The sequence below is a fragment of the Sparus aurata genome, chromosome 5 (assembly GCF_900880675.1).
Source record: "Sparus aurata chromosome 5, fSpaAur1.1, whole genome shotgun sequence".
Taxonomy (NCBI): domain Eukaryota; kingdom Metazoa; phylum Chordata; class Actinopteri; order Spariformes; family Sparidae; genus Sparus; species Sparus aurata.
The window spans coordinates 36,397,336-36,423,835 of NC_044191.1; the positions used below are offsets into that span (position 1 = coordinate 36,397,336).

The following is a 26,500-nucleotide window of genomic DNA, read 5'->3' on the forward strand; positions in this document are numbered from 1 at the left end:
TCAGCAGACTGATGTGGACCAATCAGACGCAGCGAGACGAGACAAAGACGTAAAAGCCGTAAGAAGGCGTAAACAGACAGAGAGGGAGACTGGAATGTGGAGAAAAGGCGTGTTAGTGTCTCGTATCTGCAGAGAGTTTCTGATTTTCTCTCTTTGTTGCTGCTCGGACGCTTTACCAACCCAACATGTGTCTATTTGACGTCCTGGGAATGAGACTCAACAATCAACTGTCTTTGTGGTGCGTTCAGGAACAGCTGGGACAAATCCTACTGATTCTACCTTTAACTTTGATAGTCAGTGAATTCTATTAATATGACGTGAGCTTCAGTTAGCTTTGAGCACAAATGTCCTTCAGAGGGAGACTTTTTACTCTGATACTCTGAGTACATGTCAGAGCCTGTAATCTATTACTTTACTGGAGTACACAGTGTGTGGACTGTTGACTCCTCTACAGATACAGAATGGTGTCACTCCACCATGTTAGTGTTTATATCTTCAGCAGCTCCACTGATCACTCTGTGTCTGTGACTGAGTCACATGATGGTCCAGATGGACTGACTCTGTGGTCCTGCTCCGGTTCTGATCTCTGTCCTTTGTCCAGTTGTGGTAACAGGAGGTCCTGTGAGGTTCCGGTCACTGAGCGAGTGTTTGGTGAATACCCGTGTCAGGAGCAGACCAGGTACCTGGAGGTGTCCTACAGCTGCGCCAAGCCGCCTCCTCCTCCTCCTCCTCCTCCTCCTCCACCAGCACCCATCAAACCTGACTGTACGTACACACGCACACACACACACACACACACACACAGACACACACACACACACACGTGAAGCCAAAGAGGAAGTGCCTTAAAGTCCTCATGAACTGCAGTAGTTGAGTGTTTCCTGTAAAAATGTACGTTACTCCCTCGTGGTCGGACCAGGACAGGAAAACGCCGCCTCTGAGAGGATGGAGGCCAGTTTGACAGAACCGGGCCTGTTTTCTTGCCAGCTAATGATATTTAGCAGCAGTTAGCACTTGCTATAGCAACAAAGCTACCAGGAGACTCCATATATCACCTCCTCTGTCGTCATTCTCTCAGCTGTTCATTGAGAAGTAAAGCTGAGACAACATGTCCTCCACGCATGCGAAATATAGTCGGAGCGCAGAGCAGGTTTTAATCCAAAGGCCAGAGCGATGGTTCATGTTTCGCTCCAGTTCTGTTCTGATACCGCTCTCCACGAGTCTAGGACATGCACAAGTCCAGACTCACATGTGCCTTCAAGGGTTAGCCTACATCAGAGGTCATTAGTTGAGAGATGGAGTTTGTAAAATATTTCAAACAGCAAGCAGACAGGTCATACAGGTGCAACGTCAGGAATTGCTCCCTCTTTTAGATTTGAGCGAGCGTGGAGCGATTTCACCGGAGCTGAATGAAATTTCAGGTGAGCTGAGACGGAGAGCGGTCTTTGAGCGGAGCTGTCTGGTGTAACTTTGAGCGATGGAGCGAAGGAGCGAACGCCCACGTAAGCGGGGAGCGGAAATTCCCGCCGCTCAGCTCCGCTCACATGTTCTGGTCCTCCATGAAACACGACCCAGCTTCACCACATCACTGACTGAAGGTATAAAGTGTGTTACAGTAATCTGGGAGCTCCTTCTTCTTTTACATCCATCATAAAGTAAATAAAGTATAATGGATATACGCCCCCGCGTGCAGGATGAGTCATCAACGTTTGTGACGTCATTGTTCAGAAACAAACTCACTGTCTGTTTCTTCCTCCTGAGATTCTGTTTGCTGTCAGTGAGTCACTGGATGTTCTCAGCTGGTCTGAGATCAGGTTACTGCAGCTTTCAGTTTCATCGCTCCACAGAACAAAAACAAACTTCAACTCTCAGTGATTTCAAATCAAATGAATGAAATGTGTTTTTGTTTTGAATTTTCTGTGAGTTTCTTCTCACCAGCGCTCGTGTTTCTCTGCAGGTGAAGAAAAACCAGCTGATGAAGCTGAACACACTTCAGACTGATCTGAGTTCAGATCTCAGTGAAAATGTCTTCTTGAAAACAAAGTAAAGTTTGTGTTGTTTGACTTTTTTGTATTGAAAAAAAATATTGAAATGTAAGAAGAAGATGTTTGAACTCAAGAAGGATTTTAAATCAGTAAAAGAATCAAATGAAATAATGTTTATCTCTCTGCGTCTCTTCTACATGTGAAAGGTTTGATATGACAGACAGACAGACAGATAGATAGATAGATAGACAGACAGACAGATAGACAGACAGATAGATAGATAGATAGATAGACAGACAGACAGATAGATAGACAGACAGATAGATAGATAGATAGATAGATAGCGGTTAGTGTGCAGCATCATTCTGGTGTTTGATTTTTACACAACAGAACAAAAGTAGAAATCCAAAGTCGATGAAATCAATGAATCAGTTCCAGGATCTGTCCACTGGGCGGCGCTGTTGTTGTAAGATTTGATCAGCAGTAATGACTGAAGAGAGATGATGAAGTATTGATCCATCACCAACACGTCATCAACACGTCATCAACACCAACATGGAGCCAACTGGGTCAGAAAAGGTCGTGAACAAGATGAACGTCACAACTACAGCTGGTCCTGGTTCAGTTCTGTGAGAGCAGAGCTGGTTCTGGTTCTGGTTCAGTTCTGTGAGAGCAGAGCTGGTTCTGGTTCTGGTTCAGTTCTGTGAGAGCAGAGCTGGTTCTGGTCCTGGTTCAGTTCTGTGAGAGCAGAGCTGGTTCTGGTTCAGTTCTGTGAGAGCAGAGCTGGTTCTGGTCCTGGTTCAGTTCTGTGAGAGCAGAGCTGGTTCTGGTTCTGGTTCAGTTCTGTGAGAGCAGAGCTGGTTCTGGTCCTGGTTCAGTTCTGTGAGAGCAGAGCTGGTTCTGGTTCAGTTCTGTGAGAGCAGAGCTGGTCTTAACTCACTGCTTTGAATTATAATAACTTAAAGTGAGGAATGATTAGGGGCGTGGCCACTTTGAGTGACAGCTGTCTGATGTTCAGGTGTTGTTTCTGCTTGTGGACCCTTGGCGTCAACAAAATGAGGCGGAGAGATTCTGACGGGTGCTTAATTTGTATTGTGTGCTGTAGCACCGTGAAAACTATGAAAAGGAAATACAGAAAGAAATAAAGAGGTTAGATTAAACACATGAAACATTTGATTTACAATTTCCAAATCCTCAATACAATCACCCCCATTCAATAATAAAATACGAAAGATATACATTAATTAGAAAATGTTTACAGTCATTGTTAAAACTTGATAGACCAAAAATAAATCTAGACACCTCAAGGATAAAAGTAATTGCCCAAAATTTGAGTTCCACTTTACCAAGGGAGCTAATTGTTTGTATGTTGAAGGTGCTGTTTGGAAAGCCATCTGCCTCCTAATAACAATAAACAAACTTAAGACAGACTGCAGCAACCTAATCAACATAAAGATGGTGCGTGATTACAATACATGGATCAAATCAAACTTACTGGGAGTGCCACAAATAATCCAGACAAAGAAAAGACCCAGCAGCACAGATGCAGCGCCAGCCCAGCGGAGACAAAGGAGAAGGCGACTGAGATGCGCACAGGTGAGGATGCGCACAGGTGAGGATGCGCACAGGTGAGGATGCGCACAGGTGAAGATGCGCACAGGTGAGGATGCGCACAGGTGAAGATGCGCACAGGTGAGGATGCGCACAGGTGAGGATGCGCACAGGTGAAGATGCGCACAGGTGAGGATGCGCACAGGTGAGCTTACAGGGCTCATAGTCTCCTCCCTTGTATACCTTGCTAGGACTGGCCACTAGATGGCAGTCCAGGGTCATTCACATGCTCCACAAACAGAGAGAGGCTGAGGTGACAGCCTAAAACAATTTACTGTTCTTTACTCTGCTTCTGGTGAATATTTTATATTTATTTATTAAATATTAAATATTATTTGATGACGTTACTGATATTTTGAGATCTTGGATTTGAGATTTTCATGAGCTGCGATCATTGAAATTAAAACAAAAAGAAATATTTCACTTTAATGAATCTTTAATAAAAGTTCCTCCATGACAGATGTTCTCTTCACTGATTGGTTCCCTCTGAAACACGGTCACTTCTGTCCTGCAGTCAGAACTCAACATGGAGCAGCAGTTCAGTCTTTAAAGCTCTCATCTGGACCGAACTCAGTACCTGCAGGTCCGACCCAGCTGTCTCTTTGGAACCTTTAATGTTTCAGCCTAACTAATAATAATAATATCTAATATAATATAATATAACTAATGTCTTTAATGTGTCTGAATGTGAGTTTGTGTCGCTGTGAATCATTTTATAAATAAACTGTTCTCTGATTTCCATCATTATTATCACAGCTGGATGTAAACTGACAGAACCGTGTGGATTATTGTGTATCCTCGTGTTGTTGTGTGTGTTTGAGCCACACACAGTTGTGAACACACAGTTGTGAACACACAGTGTGACTCGGTGACTCAGCTGCTCGGCTCGGTTGCATTTCTCCGTCCTGAAGTGAAGAATCGAAAGTGAAAGTGGCCGGAAGCCTCCGAGCTCAGAGTCGGTGTGTTTGTGTGTCGGAGAGACTCGATGGAGGCGGCAAAGTGTGAGCCGGTGACCGTGGACGGGTCCTGGAGTTCGGCTCAGACCAAAACCGTCAAGAACAAACTGCAACTTTACTTCGGCAGCAAGAAGAAGTCTGGCGGAGGAGACTGCCGGGTGGAGGCGGAGGACGGAGCTCCGAGGGCCGCCGTGTTCTTCAGCTCCGAGGAGGGTGAGTACCGCGACACCACCGAGAGTTCTGCTGGGTAACAGGCCCAGAGACAGCAGAACACCCGGTCCAACACGTCAGGGGGGACACAGACAGAGAAACTACCAGCTGATCGAACTGATCGAACTTATCAAACTGATCAAACTGATCGAACTTTTCAAACTTATCAAACTGATCAAACTGATCGAACTTTAATCGATAGTGAGATTAAATCAATCAAAGACTCGAACTTCACTTTTATTCTGTGTTGAAACTTAATTAATGAATGTTTTTGTGGATTTCTCTGATGAATCTGTGAAACGTCACTGTTTAGTTACTGATAAACACTCCCAGCATGCACCTGGGCTCCAGACTGCTCCTCATGGCTCAGGCGCTGATGAGTCACAGCAGCTGATCTGTGCCCTCAGGTGTGTCACCTGTCTATCAGATGTGATAAAAGACTGATGACAGGAGAGGAAACAAACTGAGAGAAAGAAAAGATGGAGGACAGCTCGACTGCCAGCACGGACAAACAGGAAGTAGATGTCACATGTACGGAACAGAACCACAGAACCACAGTTTACATGGTTTACACTGACAGAATATCTGATACAGATTCTACAGAACAGCCCAGGTTCTGATCCACATCCCCGTAGAGAGGAAGAGGAGGAGGAGGAGGAGGAGGAAGCTGTAGAGAGTCGCCTGTTCACACTGAGACTCCACATTATCTCTGTCTGTTCTACAGAACCAGGCAGCTAGTGTGTCAGTTCATACAGCACGCCGGCGCCGCAGGTCCAAAAGAGACGTGTCCCCTCGAGTCAGAGCCACGACGCCGAGGGTCGTAGAACATGTAGACGCTGTAAGAACGTGAACACGTGTCGAGATTAACGTGCAAGTTTGTGAAATATATTTATATCAGAACTCACGTGATCCGTTTCCTCAAACACCAGGAACAGCTGATAATGTGTAGATTAAAGGAGCAGTCTGAAGTTGAAGGATCTTAAAGGACAACACAGTTTATACCGTTTTATCTTGTTTACATGTGGCGGACCCTGCCACGTTTCCAGCTTCAGACTGTGTTCTGGGAGCTTCTGTTCCTCTGAGAGCAGCTCGGTTATTCACTGATGGAGACAGTTTGTTTTATGACCTCATTAACAGAGTAAAAGAGTTTGAATTTCCTCTCCAGAGTGACGTACTGCCCCTTTAATCACTCTGAACACTAACATGTGTCGTCGGCCATCTTGCTGCTGTGTGTGATGATGACGAGTGTTTCTGTTGCTTCCAGTGAGACAGCGAGTCCTCTCCAGAGCGAACCATGACATCATCGTGGACAATCAGACCATCCAGTTACGTCTGACTCCAGGATCCGTGAGTATTTTAAAGACTACATTTCAACGTCGTAAACTTCAGACTTCTTCTATTATTCATTTATTCAACTATGAAATGATTGTGACGGGCGTTGTGAGGCTGTTATTACCGTTTTACAGACGCGTCTTTCACAGTGTTGGCTTGTGGGAAAAAGTCGTCAGTGCGTCACATGACGATGTAACTTCACGGCTCAGCCGCGACACAAACTGGCTTCAAACCCGGCGCTCTCTGTGAGGACTCGATCCCGACGATGAGGCTCCTTTAAAGAGGAAGTCACAGTGAAGCCAACCGCATTAAATAGTCCTCCACCTCTTCTTCGCTGGTTTTCTAAATTAATTTATTTGTGGGGAACGCTGGGCCGATATCGACTGTGAGAGGCCGATGACATCATCCAACCGATGTGTCGGTCGGACCCTGGTTGGTTTTAGCCTTTTAAAGAGCGAGTTGAAGGTTTAGTTGGTGGCCAATGAATATTTTAATGAGCATGAAGAAATAACAGCTTATAACCTTTTAAAAAACTGACATGATACATATTTAATCACACAAATAATAAATGATATCGAGAAAGACAAGAATTAATGTTGGCTGCAGTTCGACCCTCCGCTCCAACAGCTTTCTTCTTCTGTGGTCGACTCGTAAACACACTCCTGGATGTGTGACGGCAGCAGGAAGTGGGACTTTAACACTCTGTTACTGTAGTTGTTGTTGTTGTTGTTGTTGTCGGTGACTCTGCGCTGTGACGGGGTGTGTTCATTAATAACCTGAGTGACTGGAACAGCTGCTGCTCTGAACAGATCAGTGATGATCCAAAGATAATGTGAGTGACTGAAAGCACGTTCATGTTAACCTCCACAACTAACTAACTAACTCACACGGTCACCATGTTGAAGCTGCTCGTTGAAGCTTTACGACGAGTGAAATGGTCGAAGTATTTCAGAACACGTCCTGACGTTCAGCCCGACAGATTTAGAGGAATAGTTCAGGTTTTTTGAAGTGGGGTCATATAAAGTACATATCTATAATCAATCTGTTTCCTACCGTAATCAGCGATCAGCGCAGCCTCAGTTTGGAGCAGCAGAGAGCCGCTCCAGCCCAGACGCTCAGCTTTGTACTGCAGTGAACGGGTCCAGATGCAAAGCCAATTTTAACCAACTAAAACAAGGCACACCTAAAAACATCTATATCAGTTCAAGTGTACATTGTATAGAGAAAATTCACACCGCTTCACATCGCCGTCAGACCACTCTTTCTTTTGGCACTACATTTTCTCAACCATAGAACCTCCGTATCCCTACGTTCTACGATTGAGAAAATGTAGTGCCAAAAGAAAAGCCGGTCTGACGGAACAGATCGACTATAGATATGTACTTTATATGACCCCACTTCAAAAAACACCAACTATCCCTTTAATGTCTTTGAACTCTTTAGAAGAACTCAGTTCAGTTGAACGTCAGCTGGAGTGGAAGATGGCGACCCAGATCTTCATGAACCCAGAAGTTATGATCTAAGAATCAGTTGACTCTGTGAAACATGATGACGACTCTCTGCTGAAACTGTGAAGTTAAACATTCACTCACAGACGGCTGTAAACGGTCCTGACGGGTCGGGCTGCTGTTTTATCACCTGAGGTTCATTTAGTTTCATACAGCTGGATACATGTCGTTATATCTCAGAGCCGCACCAATGTGCACTGACACACTGATGTTAGAATTCAGATATCAATATATTGGCCGATTATTAACACATTCTCTGTAACGATCGCTCAGACGTGATCATCAAACACCGTCGACCAACATGTTTAATGATCAACTTCACTGTCTGAATGACATCAGTGAACTCAAACAGTAAACTGAGCTGTAAATGTGATAAATCAGCTGAGACGTCGTGTTCTTTACAAAGTTTTCATATTGACGACATGAACAGCAGAAATCAGTCAATCTGTCAATCATCACGTTTATAATAACAAGAGCAGATTTAACATCTTAATAAAACCTATGAAATACATTTTGTTAACATTTTTATAACACGATGATAATAATAAATCATAGAATGCTAATTAAACTTGAGTTAATAGTTATTTGACTGTTAACAAACAATTAAATGCTTGTTAATTGTAAAGTTTTAACTGATGATTCATGAATAATTGATAAAGATTTCTGTGCTTTTTAACAGTGAAACAACTACAAACTAAAGTTTAATGAACAATAACAACAACACCTCTTCTTAATGAAGCGTTAATTATTGTAAATGATGCAGTTTGAACACGTCACAGGTGGATGTCTGTGTGTGCGTGTGTGCGTGTGTCTGTGTGTGTGTGTGTGCGTGTGTGCGTGTGTGTGTATCTGTGCGTGTCTGTGTGTGTGCGTGCGTGTGTGTGTGTGTGTGTGGTCGGTGTCCTACAGCTTTAACATGTTTTATTTTTATCATATTTTATTTGCTTATTTAAATGTCTGTTATGTTGTGTGAGGATCCTGATGAAGGCAACAATCTGAGACTTTCTCCACATTATTAACACCAGCAGAACAGAACAGACAGTTTCCAGGCGGTGACACGTTGTTGTTCTCTGATGTGTGTGTTTGTTGTGTGTTTGTTGTCGTCTCTCCTCAGCGCCCGGCGAACAACGATGGCGTCTCAGGTAAAACTGCTTCTTCTCTGTTTGGAGCTTTTATGTCACAGTTCACTTTTCCTAACGACTTCCTGTTCGTGGTCGTCAGCTCGGAGCTCATTGGTTCCTTCTGAAGACTTCAATCTTTAAAATGACAAACACATAGTTTGAGTTGTTTCGTCAAATCAAACAAACAGGAAATAGTGTTGGGGACTATTTTCAGAGGCGGAGGGATCCACAGAGTGTGTGTGGCAGCAGGACGTGTGTGTCCTGTTTTTACAAGTTCATGTTCAACAACTTGTTTTATGTCAGTTGTAAATATTTCGCTGCGTCTTTACAGGGAAATATTTCAGTAATGATATAATATTATTGTTTGCTTTATCTTTATTATCATTATTATTATGATTATAATCACACTGATGTTTTATTTGTGCTTCTGAACATTCTGTTGTGTGTTTCATGAGTTCATGTGTGCAGATAATTAATCTCAACGGGACGAAGCTGATTGATTGTTTGATTGGTCGACAGATTCACAGACACCGAAGTCAAACGCTGAAGCTGGAAACGTTTCTGCAGAGAACGAAGACGGTAAAAACAAACTCTGTGAAATAAGAACATGTTTAGTTCAGTTTTCTGATAAAGATTCTGTTTTGTTCTAACTTCTTATTGATATTTTTCTTGAAAAGATTCAAATAAAGTTATTGTTATTAATGTGGCACAATTAAACATAAATCAGTTATTTTATATAAAAGTAATAATAAACATATCTACTTGAGTTTTAAAAGAGATAGAACAGAAACAGAATAATGACGTCATGAAGGTGAAGCAGGTTTTGATTTGTCTCCTGTCAGAGTCCGTTCAGAGCGCCGGTGTGGTTCTGGAGAACGTGGCGGACGACATGTCCAGAGATCTGCTGCTCATGCTGGTGGAGAACATCTCGGGTCTGGACGACAGCTGCTTCAGTCTGGAGATCATCTGGGAGAGCAACAGAGCCGCCGTCACCTTCAGCAACGCTGCAGGTCAGAAAACACAGAAACACTGATCCACATGAAGACCTGCTGGTCCAGACCTCCACACCAAGACCAGGTCCCAGATAGACTGGTCGAAAACAAGCAGAGCCATTTTTAAAAATGACATGACTTCAAAACATCCAGCTAGTTTTTAACTTCAGGATTTAAAGGGATATTTCACCCCAAATCTTTTGAAAACTGTTTTGATTAGAGTGTAATTTGTGGTTTTGTGTCATCACAATGATTTGTACTTTTTGTTTGCTGATTTGAATATTTAAATTTTTTCACTTTCAGTCTTACAGTAATAATCTTGAGTTTTATTATTATCATTATTCTTATTACAGATGTGGAGAAGTTCCTGGCTGTGAGTCAGTCCAGCCAGAAGCTGCAGAAACACGGACTGACCGCCCGACCGCTGGAGGCCGCGGAGAGCGTCCGAGTGGAGAGTCTTCCTCCGACTGCAGTCAAAGGTTCACAGACTCTTTAATCCCTGCTGGTCTGCTGTAATCCCGAGCTCCATCTGAGCCGCCTGAAAACTCTTCTACTGTCAGCTGAAACTCAAACACTCACAAACAGCATTTATTATTTCTGATTCCTTTCCAGACATGTTGGAGCTGTACTTTGAGAAGAACTGGGCCTTGCCGGACAGAATCGTCATGATCCCAGACGAGCAGGCTGCCATCGTCACTTTCAAACACCCCAAAGGTTTTTTCATTTTCTTGTCTGCTGATGTTTGACTCTCTGTTATCTTTTTATGTAAAACAAAAGTGTAGAAGTCTCGTGAAGCAGGACTCGACTCAGAGACATCTTGTTGACCAAACAATAAGAAATACACTACAGGCCAAAAGTATGTAGACGCCTGAACATTTTAGATTTCATGTGTTTCTTAATCTCTGAGCTTTAAAGGTTCAGTATGTGAGAACTGGCCACCTGTCAATCACAACAAATTATAGGGAGTCACATACCACCAGAGTAATCGCTAATTGCTGCTAACTGTAGCTGCCGTTAGCTAGTTAGCTCATTTAGCTGTGCAGCTAGCAGCCCATGCGAGGAGCTTGAAGCAGCAGGGGAGTTTTTGTGTCTACACTGCCAGCACAGGAGTTTTGGATTGGAGCTAGCTGGGTAGCATACTAGCTTCTAGATATCTCCTTAACATAGTACAGATATGTCATGACATCATAACTAATTTAACTGAATAAGCTAAGAGAGTTTGTGGAACGTAGCGAGCTAGCCGCTAACACTGCTCCCTGCTGTTGATGTGTTTTGGGGGACAGACTCTGGAGGGAGGCCTGAGGGGACGGGGTGGGATTGTTTTGGTTTGATTTGTCAAATTCTATTTTACTAACTTCTTCTGTCAGGCTTTCCTAGAGATTCAGATCCTGGATGCAGAGATTTGCTCCCATTCAGCCAGTACTTGTATTTTTGAGGCTCATCATCATCAAGGTGTTGGATGGGGTTCAGGTCAGGGTCTAAAATATCTTTGCATCCTGTAGCGTTAACAATCATTACTCTGGAACTACTCAGGAAAAACAGACTCCCACCAAAGTGAAAGAACAATGTTGTCCACATACTTCTGGCCGTATAGTGTGCCCACTGACCAGGATGACGAGTCTTTAGGAAAAATAACCCAAGTTAGAAATATAGTCTAATTTAAAGGCCTTGTAACTATAAATAGAAGAACCACTTACCAGAGTTTTCTTTTTTCTTTCATGTGTTTCTGCAGTTGTGGAAAACATTTGCACAAAGCGAGACTACATGATGAGCTCCATCCCTGTCAGAGTGTATCCGTACCACGAGTCGCTGGGCAGCGCCTTGTACGGCAAAGAGCGACCAGCATGGAAGATGCCGGAGCCTTTCACAGAGAAAGTTCACCATGTTATCTGGAAGTTCCTCCAGATGAAGAAACTCTTCCAGAACATTAACGATCAGATGCAGCCGTACTTCTGCAGCGTGGACTTGAATAACAACGAGGTGAAACTCAGCCCTCTCCCAGGGTTTCTGAGGCAGAAAGGTCTGAATGCAGAACGGGTGAACAGGTGGATGGGCACCGCACTGGACGCCTTCCGTCAGCAGATGTCTCAGTACACGGCCTTTGAATGTGCGGTGAGCGCAGCTGCGTGGAAAGCTGCAGAGAAAGACGTCCGCTCAGTGGTCAGAGAAGCTGCCGTCCTGGTGATGGATGCATCCAGGGACACTCTGACTGTGGCTGGCCGAGCGGATGATATGAAACAACTCAGGGGTCCTGTGGAGGACGTCGTTCGTAAAGCCATAACTCAGATTAAACGGCAAACAGAAGCGGTGTCTGAGGGAATGATTGTGCCCTCTGCAATGTTCTACATCCTGAAGCAGGAAGGGCTGCAGAGAGCTGCACAGGACATTTCCCCTGACATGAGCCTGTCCTACGATGACGGCTCCCAGATGATCACCATCACAGGACTCCCTGCAGAGGTTTTCCAGACCAAGTCATGGATCCTGGAAAAGAAAATGGGCATGAGTAAAAAGCAGATTGATGTCCCTCCTGGTCTTGTAGACTTTCTGAACACAGTGGATCCTATGGACATGTCACAGGACCTGTTTACATCCCAAGGCATCACTGCCATCTACGGCATCGAGGACAAACGGGTCATGTTGTTGGGCAGTTCTGACAGAGTCCTCGCTGACGCACAGAGTAAGATGAAGCAAGTGTTGTCCCTGCAGACTCTAGATGTAGAAGACCAGGAAGTTCTGAAACGTCACGACTGGGTGAGCCTGAACCAACAGCTGTTAGACACCTACAACAGCTCCAAGAAGAAAACCGTCACCATCCAGATCCACCCGGACAGAAGAAACAAAATAACGGTGGCCGGCTTCCTGACCCCAGTCAACGAGATCAGCTCCAGTCTGAGGGAATTCATTGTCAACTACTCACAAGTTCAAGAAACCATACGCGTCAAGTCCGGTGCTGTTGTTCAGTTTATTGACAAGAAAAAATCACAAGATTGGAAAAGTATTGCCAAAGCCAATGATGTGAAAGTCCGTTTTGATGAAGTGAGGTCAAAAATCCTCCTCGCTGGGGCTCGTGTTCATGTCCAGAAAGCCAAATCCTGTTTTTTGGAGATGACTGGCGCTCTCTCCACCGACATCTTGACCGTGGACAAACCCGGAGCTAAGAAGTACTTCCTGTCTGCTGGAGGCATGGTTCTGTCGACAGTGATGTCAGAGTTGAGCTGTGTGGTGATGCTTCGTCCAGACAACCAACCAGAAGAGGAGGAGGACAACTATGTTGTAGAAGATGGTTCTTGTTATTGCAAAGTGCGGACCGCCAGTGGAGTTCTGGTTTCAGTCAGCAAGGCAGATATCTGCAGATTTAGTGTTGATGCAGTGGTCAACGCAGCTAATGAGGAACTGCAGCACATTGGTGGGCTGGCGTTGGCGCTGCTCAAGGCTGCAGGACCGGAGCTGCAGAGAGTCAGCAATGATTACATCTCCAGAAACAGAAAGCTCCGCCCAGGTGAAGCCGTGGTGACGCGTGCATTTAACCTGCCCTGCAAACACGTCGTACATGCAGTCGGTCCACGCTTCTCTGACTCTGACGAGAAGACGTCAGTGTCGCGTCTGAAGCGTGCCGTTAAAGAAAGTCTGAGACAGGCAGAGACGGTCAGCTGCTCCACCGTCGCACTGCCAGCCATCAGCTCCGGTGTGTTTGGTTTTCCTGTCGACCTCTGCGCCGACACCATCGCTCAGTCAGTGCGGGAGTTCTGCGACAGTCCCGGGGGTCCACAGTCACTGACTGAGATTCACCTGGTGGACAATAATCACAACACAGTGAAAGTCCTGGCCACAGCGGTCAACACAGAGTTCAGTGACCTCGAACCTACTCTGACGATACCACAGCCGACAGGAGAAGGAGGCGCTGCGGCTTCAAGGTAACGTGTTTTTGTATCATGACATTCGTGTGTTGATTGTTGTTTCCAGGCTAATTTTCAGCTAACTGGCTCCATCAAAAGACAGAAATCTGCTCACCTCCAGAGCTGCCTGCTTTACAGGCCGTATCTTGTTAGTTAATAAGCCCCGTTAGCTCATCGCCAAACCGTCCAAAAGAGTTTGTTTTTTGGACCCACAGCCATTTCTACAGCCACGTTAGCTCGTATGCTAGTCACCAATTACTGCAGCTGCTCTGAGGAGTCAGTAGAGTAAAGAGAGAGGAGTGTTCTCACAAATCCTGTTGTTCATTATCCCAGCAGACATCAGCACGGTCAGGGTCAGAACCAGGTGCCCAGGGACCGAGGGTTTGCTGAAAGAGGAGGACAACGAGGAGAAGGAGCTCGGGGGGGTGGTTGGGAAGGTGACCATGGAGATCAGAACCTCAGGGGACCCGTCAGGCCTGGAGGGTAACTCTTCTTCCTCTTCTCTTTCTTATTATTTATTTTCCTTCATTGGTTTCTTCTTTACATTATTGGAGTCTGAGATTTCTCCTTTCCTGAGTAATAAAAACATTCAACACTTTGGACGTCACACTGATGATCGTTCTTCCTGTTCTGTGATTGGCTGCAGGCCGAGGAGGGCGGAGCAGACCACAGCGGAGGGTCTGAAGATTGTCCTCTGGAGGGGAAACATTCAGGACCAGACTGTGAGTACACTCCTGCGATGCAACTAAAACCTTCACACACTTTATCTTCATGTGAATAAGTCGTACGTTGTTTTAACTGATGTTTATATGAATAATAAATGAAGTAACTGGTGGTCTCAGTTGGAGTCCTGATCTTGTATGATGCTGTGATGTTGGTCCACAGACTGACGTCATCGTCAACACCATCTCAGACACCATGAATCTGAACCAGGGAGCTGTTTCCAAAGCCATCCTGCTGGCAGCCGGGCCCAGCCTGCAGCAGGCTGTGAACTCTGAGGCCGTTGTGGCCAAGCTGCCATCCGGTAAAGTCGTGGTCACCGACGGCTACAACCTCATGTGTCGGAAGGTGTTTCATGCTGTTTGCCCTTTCTGGGACAACGGAGCCGGCCAGGCAGAGGCGGTGAGTGAGTCTATTGAAAGTCTGGGAGCAAAATTAACTGCGTAACTTCAAACGTACGTGTATCTAGTGAAAATGTTAGTTTTCAGCATCAAAAACTCACCAGCTTGTTAACTCTCACTTGTTCTGTCAGGATCTAACATCCATCATCAGAACTTGTCTGGACGAGGCTGAGAAGAGCAAGATGGCGTCACTTTCCTTTCCGGCCATCGGAACAGGAAACCTGAGCTTCCCCAGAGACGTGGTGTCCAGAGTCCTGCTGCAGGAGATCCACTCGTACAGCCGCAGCAGAACTCCTCGCCATCTGAGGGAGGTGGCCATCGTGGTTCACCCGAGCGACGGCCAGACTGTGGAGGTGAGTGTTCGGTTTGTTGATGAGAGCTGAGGTTCGTCTGACAGGTGCAACATTAACCTGAAGCTGTCAGCGGGGCGTCTCAGTGCGAGGAATGAAGGGAACAGGTTTCACAAGAGAGACGGGTGAAATAACAAACCTCTGTTTCTGTTGCATCCAATTATTCACAACGAAACAAACCGAGTCTGATGCAGCTGCAGGAGTGTGATGAGTCACAGTCTGAAAACTCACCTGTACAAAACTTAACATGCCAACGTCTCGTTTGTCAGCGTTTCACCAGAGACTTCAGCAGTCAGACGGGTCCGAGAGTCCAACGAGAAGAACCAGAATTTAATGTGTCACCAGTCGTGCAGTCGGTCAGACAGCCACAGCAGAACTCAGGTGAGACGCCTCCAGAACCTTTTTATCTAAACCTTTATGTCTTCATGGACCAAAACAGATTTGTAAGGATCAAGTGTGTGTGTGTGTGTGTATGTCTGTGTGTGTGTGTGTGTGTGTGTGTGTGTCTGTGTGTGTGTCTGTGTGTGTGTGTGTGTGTGTGTGTGTGTGTGTGTCTGTGTGTGTGTCTGTGTGTGTGTGTGACAGCCTCCTTCGGCCAGGTGTCGTCCCCGACCCTCGGTGCGTATCAGATGCAGATGGGTCAGCTCACCCTCGAGGTGTCGTCTGGTGACATCACCAAGGAGGACTGTGATGTCATCATCAACTCCTCCAATGAGGACTTCACCCTCAAAACAGGTGAGTGACCCTCCTGGAAGTCAAACTCTGGGTTTCTTCTTCAGTCTGTGGAGAAGAAGTGAATGTCAGAATAGAAAAAGTTTACTGAAGAAAGTTTTAGAACATTTAGTTAAAAACACCTGTGGAGGAGGAGCTCTCCTGCCACGGCTGCGGTTTGATCGTTAACCTCCTGATTTCACCGTAAAAGTCTCAGTTTTTTGTGCAGGATACCTGTTTTTGTACCTGGCAACCCAAATCAGAGTTAGACCGTTGACCTTTAGTCACTATTTAGTCGTAGTTACAGTTTCACTGTTTTAAACTGAAGACTGCTGTGACATGTTTAATGTAATGCAGAGAGTTAATGCATTTTAATGTTTCAGGACATTTGAACATAATCATGTGAAGCAGCTGACTCATGAGATTTATTTGTTATTACAACAGATCGGGCACCACAGCCTTAACGGTAGAGAATAAACGTCTCAGTATAACTATCAATATGAACACTGATGGATGATTTGGAGAGTTTTTAGTGAGAATAGAAAGTAACGGACTGAAGCACACAGACAAGAGTTTTATAGTGTTGTGAATTGTGAATTGAACCTGTTCTTTTTTTGTTGTTGTTTCTCAGGAGTGTCGAAGGCGATCTTAGACAGCGCCGGGTCAGCGGTTCAGCTGGAGTGCTCACAGATCGGTACGTAGCTGCAATCTATTCATCTACACACAGTTCAGCTCCGTGAAGACTTTACTTTGTACAACCACAGTGTGAGAGGAGGTAATGAATGAAAGTGAACTTGCGTCTGTATCACTGTGTTGTTGCTTCCTGTCTGCAGTGAACTCTCTGGGTTACCAGCCTCGTCTGATGATCCTGACGTCGGGCGGCCAGCTGCCGAGCAGAAACATCATCCACATTGTCGGCCAGAGCAATCCTACAAAGATCAAGGACGTGGTTTACTCGGTGCTGAAGTTCTGCGAGGAGAACAGGTTCAGCTCCGTGTCCTTCCCGGCTCTGGGAACAGGTCGGTGGAGACACAAACTGTAGGACAGATTTCTTGTTCGTCTTGAGTCTGTAATTTCTCTGACATTTCCTCCTTCCACCTGCTCGTTTCATGTCACTGAATCACTGTGCAGCCATGTTGTTTTTGATTTACAGTCTGACTTTAAGTTCTTGGACTTCATTCGTTCATCTTGCTGCACCGAGCACATTCACGCTGATCAGAGGATGAAAGATACTGTGTTTTACTGAAGTAACAGTCGTGTTCCCACGGTGTAGAAATACTCACTGACTGATTCATTTTATGATTGTGTCGGATGGAACGGGTTTACAAGATGACGTTATCAGAGAAGAGAACAAAATGACCAGAATCCAGAGCAGCACCGTAAAAAGAAATACAAATCCTCCTGACGTTTTTCCATCTTTAGAAACAAAAGAAGTCGACTGAAATGATCATTCAAATGAAACAAACATTCAATTACTCTGTGAGCTCCAGATGAAGGATTCCTGTTCTCAGTTTGTTTTCAGCCCAAAGAAAAAACCTTCACATGAAACCAAACAATTACACAATGTAATCATCTCACCTATAAGTTCATTGAAACCATAAATCCAGCCCAGATCACCAGAGCAGCCGAAGAGAGGGCGAACGTGGACGCATACGCCGCAAAATCCACTGGTTGCATCTACGTTGCAGAACGATTCTGCTGTGGTTTTGCTGCACAGCTGGAGTTGTGAGACCGCAGATTAAAGAATCATGTGCAAACGCAGTTATACATGTGTTATTAACACAGCAACACAAAGTGTCCCCAACCGAAGGATTATTAGTGTGTTTTATTATGAAAATAAACCGGATGTTACTTCCCGTCAGCTCTCAGTAAAAGTCCTGCATTGACAATTTTAGTTCAAGTAGATAATCATTAGTAATCAAGTAACAAGAGTTTAATATTTACCTCTGAAATGTAGTAAAGACGTGAGACAAACAAACAACATAAACATTTAAATACTCAAGTTAAAATACCTTAAAAGTGTACTTGTGTGTACTAGAAATATTCAGCTCAGAATCTCTGATCACGTTTCATCACTTCATCTATAAAACCTGCTGTTTTCTCTCAATGAGACGGAAACAGAGACGAGTTTAAACCTCAGTGAACTGTTTCATATCGGGGCTGTAATGAACGCTGCAGCCTGCAGGAGGCGCCAGCAGGTTTCACAGACTTCATCCATCATCTTCACCTTCACCTTGTCTGCCCGTCAGGTCAGGGAGGAGTCAACCCGTCGGCGGTGGCGGACGCCATGGTGGGAGCGGTGGTGGACTTCGTGAGGAAGAAACACGCGAAGTTCGTTCGCAGCGTGAAGATCCTGATCTTCCAGACGGTCATGGTGACGGAGTTCCACAAGAGCATGAAGAAGAGAGAGGGGGAGGAGGTGGAGGGGAAGAGCGTCCTCACCTGGCTCAAAGGTATTTAATGACTTTACTGATGATCTTTTGTCATTTCTTCCTGTTTTATTGAACATATTCACACGGCGGCCATTTTACTCTGACATCATGCTGGGATGAGTCTTACAAAACAGCACAGTCACCAGCTGATCAATCAGGAAGTGCTGAAATGAAACGATTAAATATTGTTCGATCAATATTATTGATATTATTTGATCAAGATTGATCGAAGGAGTCGTCATCAGATGTCACATTCACTGATGAAGCCTATCGCTTTCTGCTCCACACTTGAAGCAGCTGCTGACTATAGCTCAGAGTCACAGTGTGTTCATAGTCTGTCAGTAAAGATGAAATGTTTTAGTGTGTGTGTGTCCGTCTCATACAACTCATGATATGTTCGATGTCGTTCCAGACAAAATCACTTCCATACTACCTGCACGTGGCGAGGAGCGGCTGAACACCGAGGCCCTGGTGCTGGAGAGGGAGGAGTTTGAGCCCACAGTGTTTCAGCTGTGTGCCGACAACGACGAGGTCATTCACGTTTATTAACGTTTATTTATTCACGCTTATTTACATTTAATCACGTTTATTTACATTTATTCATGTTTATTTATGTTTAATCACGTTTATTTACGTTTATTCACGTTTTCTTTACGTTTATTCACGTTTATTTATGTATTTTCATGTTTTATTACGTTTAATCACGTTTATGTTTATTCGCATTTATTTATGTTTATTTACGTTTATTCATGTTTATTCACGTTTAATGACGTTTATGTACGTTTATTCGCATTTATTTATGTTTATTTGCGTTTATTTACATTTTTCATGTGTATTTACGTTCAATCACGTTTATTTACGTTTATTCATGTTTTTTTATGTTTATTCGTGTTTATTCATGTTTATTCATGTATATTTATGTTTATTCACGTTTATTTACGTTAAGTCACGTTTATTTATGTTTTTTCATGTTTTATTACGTTTAATCACGTTTGTTTATTCGCATTTATTTATGTTAATTTGCGTTTATTTACGTTTATTCACGTTTATTTACGTTTATTCGCATTTATATATGTTTATTTGCGTTTATTTACGTTTATTCATGTTTATTCATGTTTATTCACATTTATTTGTTTTTTCATGTATATTTACGTTTAATCACGTTTATTTACGTTTATTCGTGTTTACTTGTGTTTATTCGTGTTTATTTACGTTTATTCATGTTTATTCATGTTTATTTACGTTTATTCGTGTTTACTTGTGTTTATTCGTGTTTATTTACGTTTATTCATGTTTATTTACGTTTATTCACGTTTATTTACGTTAAGTCACGTTTATTTATGTTTTTTCATGTTTTATTACATTTAATCACATTTATTTGTTTATTCGCATTGATTTATGTTAATTTGCGTTAATTTACGTTTATTCATGTTTACTTGTGTTTATTCGTGTTTATTTACATGTATTTAGATTTAATTACATTTATTCATGTTAATTTACATTTATTTAAGGTTTTTCATGTTTATTCATGTTCATTAGGGCTCAACCCTGAAGTGTTGTGTTGGTTGTTAGTTGTTTCTGTGTTGGTTTAAAATGATTTGTCTCGTACCACGGCTCAAATAGCCTGGCCAAAATGCTATCACATATTAATTTTTTGAAAGGCCACAGTCCATCACAGTATTTCCAATCAGTCAAAAAACATGGCTGCTGTCAGTCCAGATGCTCTCACAAAGGGCACGGCTTAGAATGAATTGGCGATGACTCAATAATCCTTAGTTCAATCATCATATAACTCAGTAGATATCTTCAGACTGAGTTTGGGAAAAGGTCTGCCAAAGCATTTTCAGCCTCAACCATATTGGGCGCGACACATACCAAAAATGTGAACCTCAAAACCCGATGGACAGAATTTTATAATTTTCACGGTACCCAACCCCAGAAACAGAAAATCTATATTAAAATTTGTGGACATTAATTTTCAAATAATGAGATGACCCGGAGGCTCAGCTCCTCATGAGCAGCTCCTCAAGCTAAAACACTGAATCTGACTTTGAAACAGCAAACCTCACAGGAACAGGTTCACAGCTAGAATATGAAAATAGAATATAAAAACGTGTCTGTTACTGAACTCCTGATTGTTACCTCACCACTGCAGGCTGTGAGTCAAGCTAAGAGAAGGATCAAGGATCTGATTGTGGCCGAGCAGGCGAAGAGAACCATCACAGACTCCTTCATAAGTTACCTGTCGAGGGCGGACATGGACCAGCTGAGCGCCCTGCAGAGGAAACTGACCGTTAGCATCCATCTGGAGGCGGGGCAGGGCGACCAGGAGCCCAAAATCCACCTGGAGGGTTTGACCAGAGACGTGTTCACCGCCGAGTCTGAAGTCAGGTGAGCAGAGTGACTTCTATAAGTCAGCAGAGCTTCAGTCCAGAGGAACAAGTGTTAACATAAATGTGTTTGTTGTTGACCATCAGGGACATCATCAAAAAGGTGGAGAGGTCGGAGAACCAGAGGAAACAAGCCTTTCTGGTGAGTGGACTGGTGGAATGGAACCATCAGCAGCTTGACGGCACGATGGCGCCCTTCGATATTTACACCAACCTCCAGCTGGAGGAGGCTCTGGGGAGGAAACAGAGTGTGAAGATAAAGATCAACAACGAGCCGTACATCGCTGATGTGAGGTTAAAGAACGCAGTGTCAGCAAACGGCCGTAAACAGGTGGAGCTACTGAGAAAAGACTTGAAAGGTGAGTTTGTGTAGTTCATCTGTGGCAAGCTTACAAAAATAACATGCTTTTATGTCGTATCACAAGATTTGAACGAGTATTTAAGAGACTGAATCTTTCTTTTGGTGGATGATAATCGATGGAGGCACATAGAAAATGAAACAAACCTTAAAGTGAACATTGAGCTGAAAGGGAACGAGGGACATTTACTTCTGCATATTTACATGTTTCCTGTTAACAAAACGCTCACTTGTTGTAGTCTCTGAGTGAGGACATAACGCAGCATCTGAGGCTGAATACAGCAGCTAGGTGGTTTTCTTAGCTTATGACAGCCCAGGCTTCACGTTAGTCAGCTAATAGCATCACTAATGTTAGCATCATGACTACACAGGTAGGTGGTAACCGTCTAACAGCAGCTACATCCTGTGATTAAGAATCTGTCCTGTTCTAACAAATGACTAAACAAGTTTTTGCAACACTTTACCCTTGAATACAAAGACAGAGCAACCGATGAAAAAAGCTCCAGGTTGTTCAAACTGTCTCACCTTGAAACAAACTGTCTCACTGCTCCAGCTGCAGACGACGCTGCGCTGCCTCCCAACTGGGACGACATGAAGGGCGACCGCCTCAAGCTGTTCCCTCTGGCTGCGGGATCCAAAGAATACAACGATGTGGAGAAAGAACTTCGGAGGACCAATCTCAGGGTTAACATCATCCAAGTAAGTATTTAGTAAAGTAGTCGCACACAGCGGTCAGATGAGATGATGGACTCGTATTTCTATACAACACTTGTCACTGATGTCTGTCATGCAAGGTGCCAACTGCTCATCAGGAGCAATTTGGGGTTCAGTATCTTGCTCAAGGACACTTCGACACACAGCTACGAGGAGCTGGGATTCGAACCAGCGACCTTTCAATTACTAAACGACGAGCTCTACCTCCTGAGATAATCCTTCATGAGTCCCACTGCGGGGAAATTTGAATTATAACAGCAAAGGAGAAACAGAGAGCATCAATAAAAGAGTTTGAAAAAAGCAGCGAGGACAATAAAAATGACCGTTACTGCTAAAAAGTGAAACTTGCTGTACGGTTGAATATTGAGTAGTGTTGTAACTGTGTCGGCAGATTGAACGGGTCCAGAACATCTCTTTGTGGAGGAGCTACCAGCAGGTGAAGACGGACCTGGAGGTGAAGAATAAACACAAGAACAACGAAAGGCAACTCTTCCACGGCACCGGCCCAAAGTCCATCGATCTCATCAACAAACAGGGCTTCAACCGCAGCTACGCAGGACAGCATGGTAACCACCCAGTGAGCTGTTGTTAAACGATGGGATGAATTATATATTTAAGATGAAATATGAGTCAGCCGGTCTGAGGTATATTATAAGGTGGATATCTTCATGTCGGTTTACTGCCACACGGCGACCAGCAGCAGCTCAGACAGAACCCAGTTGTGTCACTGGTTAACACATCTGTTGCTTGTTGTTTCCTGCAGCTGCGATGTACGGCAACGGCGCGTACTTTGCTGTGGACCCTGCGTACTCCGCAGGGGGTTACGCCAAGCCTGACGCCAGGGGGCAGAAGCGCATGTACCTGGCCAGGGTCCTGGTTGGAGACTACGCCCAGGGAAGAAGTGGCATGATCGTCCCTCCCGCCAGGAACACTGGGAATGCTGCCGATCTGTACGACAGCGTTGTTGATCAAACGGCTAATCCGACCATGTTCATCGTCTTCAGTGACACACAGGCGTACCCAGAATACCTGATCACCTTTACATGAGATCCTTTTATAACTCCTTTGATCTAAAACAAAAAAAGTTCCTCTATCATGTGTGTTTAATCATATTTCTGTAGACTGATTAAAACTTAGATTTCAGGTTTTTCAACCATTTTTTGATTTGGTTTTCAGACACTTGAAGCCTTAAACGTTTTCAGATTTCAAGATTTAATTCAGACAAAATGTTTTACTGAAAAACCCACAAGATTAAAATCATGAGTCATCATTTACCTCCAGCTGTCAGTTATCACAGTGCATATTTTTGCTGTGGAATAAAGTTTGATTACTGTTTAATAAAGAGACACTGAAACAATGTGACGGTGTCGTGGTGGATGTTTTTCAAATTGAAACATCAGATCTGAACTGTTTCACTGCAACGTTAGCTTCCAGCTTAAATGACTCACTGACGTCAGTGATGTCACAGCCAACAGTTGAGTTGTCAGTGATATCTAGGGTTGCCACCCTGGATTTGTGGAAAAACAGGACTGGCTGACAGACTAATAATGCTGTTCATAGTCCTGCTACTAGCCTGGATAAAGTCTAAGGTATTTGTATCAAGACTGTTAATGTTTCAAAATGTTACTTATGGTTGATATAAACAAACAAATCTCAATGTTGTTACTGGCCTCAGAAGTCCAGTTCTGCTCAGGCTATAATCATACGGATTTAAACAACATTTCCAGCACTGTTTCCATCAGCAGCTTATTCTCAACCATCCCTGTTCTCGTTTGTGTCCTTCAGCTGCACGAAACAGAAAGTGTTTAAAAACATAAAACATAAAGTCAAAGACCCGTCCATGGAGGAGGCTGTTGGAAAGACCCCCACCCAACAAATGGTTCAGTCCATCCCCACCTGACCACAACAGCTCCAAGGGGAAATGTTTTTGACCAGACAAGTCTACAAAACCTTTTTGCTCTTTGGACTGGGAGGATTTGCCTTTCTCTGAAAGTCTTACTGAGTTTTGTGTGAGGAAAACAAAAGATGTAGACATTGTTTGTGAAACAAAGCCACATCTAAACGTGCAAAATCAGAAAGAAACAGCAAAAACAACCTGGAAATCAGGGCCCGTATTCAAAAAGGATCTTAAGGCGAGAAGTAGCTCCTAACAGGCGAATTTAAGAGCAACTCCTAAAAATAATGGGCGTGTCAGTCGTAACTTTAGGACACCTAATTTTTGAAAATAAGAGTTATTCACAAAACATTTTAAGCCTAAAAGTAGCAGCTAAGTCTGGGAGACCTTAGAAGTAGTCCAGAGGACTCCTGACTCACTAAGACCTGGTCACAGCCGAATGTTCTGGAGACGCTAAATAACAGGGAATTATTAAAACGATGTCGGATGGACCGTGAAGGGATTGAAGTTGTGGTTGAGTTGGTGAGGGACGCAATAACGTTCCCAACCAACCGAAACAATCCAATAACGCCGCAGTTAAAATGTTTAGCAACACTCCGGTATTTGGCTACAGGGAAAATGCAGCTCTTCACCCGGGACTGGTATTACCTGGGGACCTCAAGTGATTCAGAAATTATCCCACCACGTCTGTGTTTCGTGCGGTGCATTCACACAGGATAAGCGAAGTCTGTGTTTTAACTCGAATTTACTGACATTATCCCCCGGGTCGATCTCACCGGAGCCTTACTGGAGCAGCACAACGGTTAGATATGGATATTTTAATATAATAACTGGTGAGCCTGTTGAAAGATGGAAAAATGTTCCTTACCGCATGCTGCCATGCATGTAATCCATCTAATCATCTTTCGAGATTTCGCTCTTCTGATGAGCCTCCTGAATTTGCGCCCAAAATGCTGTCAAAACTTTCATTCATAATTCCCAAAGCAGCCTCCATAATTCTCGACCCGGAAAAAAGCAGGAAAAGGCGTGGAAAACTACGGAGCCCTGGGGTGACATGGATAGTTTTTTTTTTATCTCGCGAGTGCGACTTACTATCTTGCACGCGCCAGTTACTATCACGTACGTGCGACTTGCTGTATCTCGCGTGCGCGAGATAGTAACTGGCGCGTGCGAAATAATAACTCGCACTCGCGAGATAGTAAGTAAAATGCAGTGGCACTCTGGCTCAAATGATTGAATGAACTACGCGCGACTTACTATCTTGCACGCGTGTTTTACTGTATCTTGCGCGACTTAGTATCTCGCAAGTGCGAGATGTTAATTCAAGCGCATTTTGACGTAATTAAACAGTGCAGTCGGTTAAATGCAGGCTTATTATCATGGATCGAGACCATCTCAGAGTTTTAATTGATTAATTAATTAATTAAAGTTAATAAAGTGTCTTATTGTTATTGTGTAACGGTAAGAGGTACATGTAACAGGTATTTTGATGATCCACGATGAGTGTTCAGGTATTTTAATAGCTGTTTTAATGGCTATTATGCTAGCCATGATGTAGGAGTTGTAAAGGTAATAGTAGTTTGGTTATAATTAATTTATGAAATAACGGTGCAGCAGTCACAACTGGCAATCAGGACAAACGATTAACAATGGATGCAGGTGCATATAGTATCATATTCATGTGAAAGTTATGACAGAAAACCTACAATTACTAAAATACCTTCAATTTTCCACGACATTCTCACACAGACCACATTCTCTCGGCTTTCACAGCGACACTAAACACGTTTGTTGTCTTCTGTTATTATATACAACAGATATACTATTGCTCTTTATATCACAAGGGGGCGCTGTTGTATAAGACAGGTCATAGTTAACACGCTGCACGTAGAGAGGTCAGAGTGCAACAACATGGCGACTAAGTACGATACGACGCTGCTACTGAGAACAGTGTTACAGTATAAGTTGTTGAAGTAAACGACACTTGTTCACGATTCCAGCGTCCCATCATTGTTGAGTTAACACCACAACGTTCACTTCATTCAATCATTTGAGCCAGAGTGCCACTGCATCTTACTTACTAGTGCGAGTTATTATCTCGCACGCGGCAGTTACTAACATAGCATAACATTACCACGGACTACACTGACCAGCTAACGTTAGCTAAACAGCTTTCATGCCGTGCTAAATAATAAATACATTTTAAAAAACACTTCATGCCGACTTTACCGAAACTACCGTTTTGTTTTTAGATAGTGACCAAAGTTAGTTAACTGTGAATTATTCATTTAATTAACATGGCAGAGATAAAACCGACCAAAATCACAATGGAGTTTGGTGCATGGAATAAAACACCACCTCAATCACAGATTTAATTGGCTGTAATTAAAGGATTATGTTCCAGCTGAATTTACCTCGACAGTTAACAGTTAAATGAGACTCTTCAGCTTCTGTTCAGAGTTATTTCAGAAACATTTGAGGTAGAAACGAATCTCACTGACATGAGAGGGAGGCTGGCTCCATTTTAACCCGCACAAGTAGAACGTACCGGGCTTAGACAACGCATGACGGTAGTTAATATGTGGAGCTGCTGATATATGAAGGAACATCACCTGAGCTTATTACCTGAGATCAATAAGTATTAACTACCTGTACACCTCCCACACAGACATGAATACACCTGTACTGAGCAGGTAACTGGACACATAAAGCAGATTCGTACTGAACAGTTTACTCACCGTGTTCGTGTCCTCAGAGAAGAGCAGCTCCAAACAGAGTGACATCAGTCAGCCATTATTATACACATCTAACTTTTTGGAGGGAAATGCGCTAATTTCACGCCGGAAACGAGAGAGACCGCCCCTTTCTGCACGCACCACCTGGATTCGTCAGAAAATCTGTGGGCGGAACTTATTTGAC

The 26,500-nt window shown here is 43.7% G+C and overlaps 3 protein-coding genes across 5 annotated transcripts in view; all 3 read left to right on the forward strand.

Annotated features, from left to right (window-relative positions):
• LOC115581335 (GTPase IMAP family member 8-like) overlaps positions 1-26,500 on the forward strand; it is a 451,552-nt gene that overhangs the window by 187,400 nt on the left and 237,652 nt on the right. The window lies entirely within an intron of this gene.
• Positions 188-2,153, forward strand: LOC115581393 (homeobox protein Hox-B4-like). The gene is made up of 3 exons (XM_030416443.1): positions 188-238; positions 602-765; positions 1,958-2,153. The coding sequence occupies exons 1-3, from the start codon at positions 210-212 to the stop codon at positions 1,999-2,001; spliced, it is 237 nt and encodes a 78-aa protein (XP_030272303.1). The 5' UTR covers positions 188-209; the 3' UTR covers positions 2,002-2,153.
• On the forward strand, positions 4,516-23,046 carry LOC115581324 (protein mono-ADP-ribosyltransferase PARP14-like). 2 transcript variants are annotated; one of them, XM_030416307.1, is made up of 23 exons: positions 4,516-4,765; positions 6,027-6,109; positions 8,717-8,744; positions 9,243-9,302; positions 9,566-9,733; positions 10,069-10,194; positions 10,328-10,429; positions 11,448-13,629; positions 13,945-14,094; positions 14,258-14,333; positions 14,497-14,733; positions 14,864-15,085; positions 15,352-15,463; positions 15,668-15,817; positions 16,425-16,487; positions 16,627-16,812; positions 18,043-18,246; positions 18,638-18,756; positions 20,381-20,616; positions 20,703-20,974; positions 21,527-21,672; positions 22,079-22,253; positions 22,451-23,046. In XM_030416307.1, exons 1-23 carry the CDS (start codon positions 4,582-4,584, stop codon positions 22,732-22,734), a joined length of 5,565 nt encoding a protein of 1,854 aa, XP_030272167.1. In that variant the 5' UTR covers positions 4,516-4,581; the 3' UTR covers positions 22,735-23,046. The 2 variants fall into 2 exon arrangements, with proteins under 2 accessions (XP_030272167.1, XP_030272169.1); XM_030416309.1 differs by having other exon boundaries at positions 4,517-4,765; positions 13,948-14,094.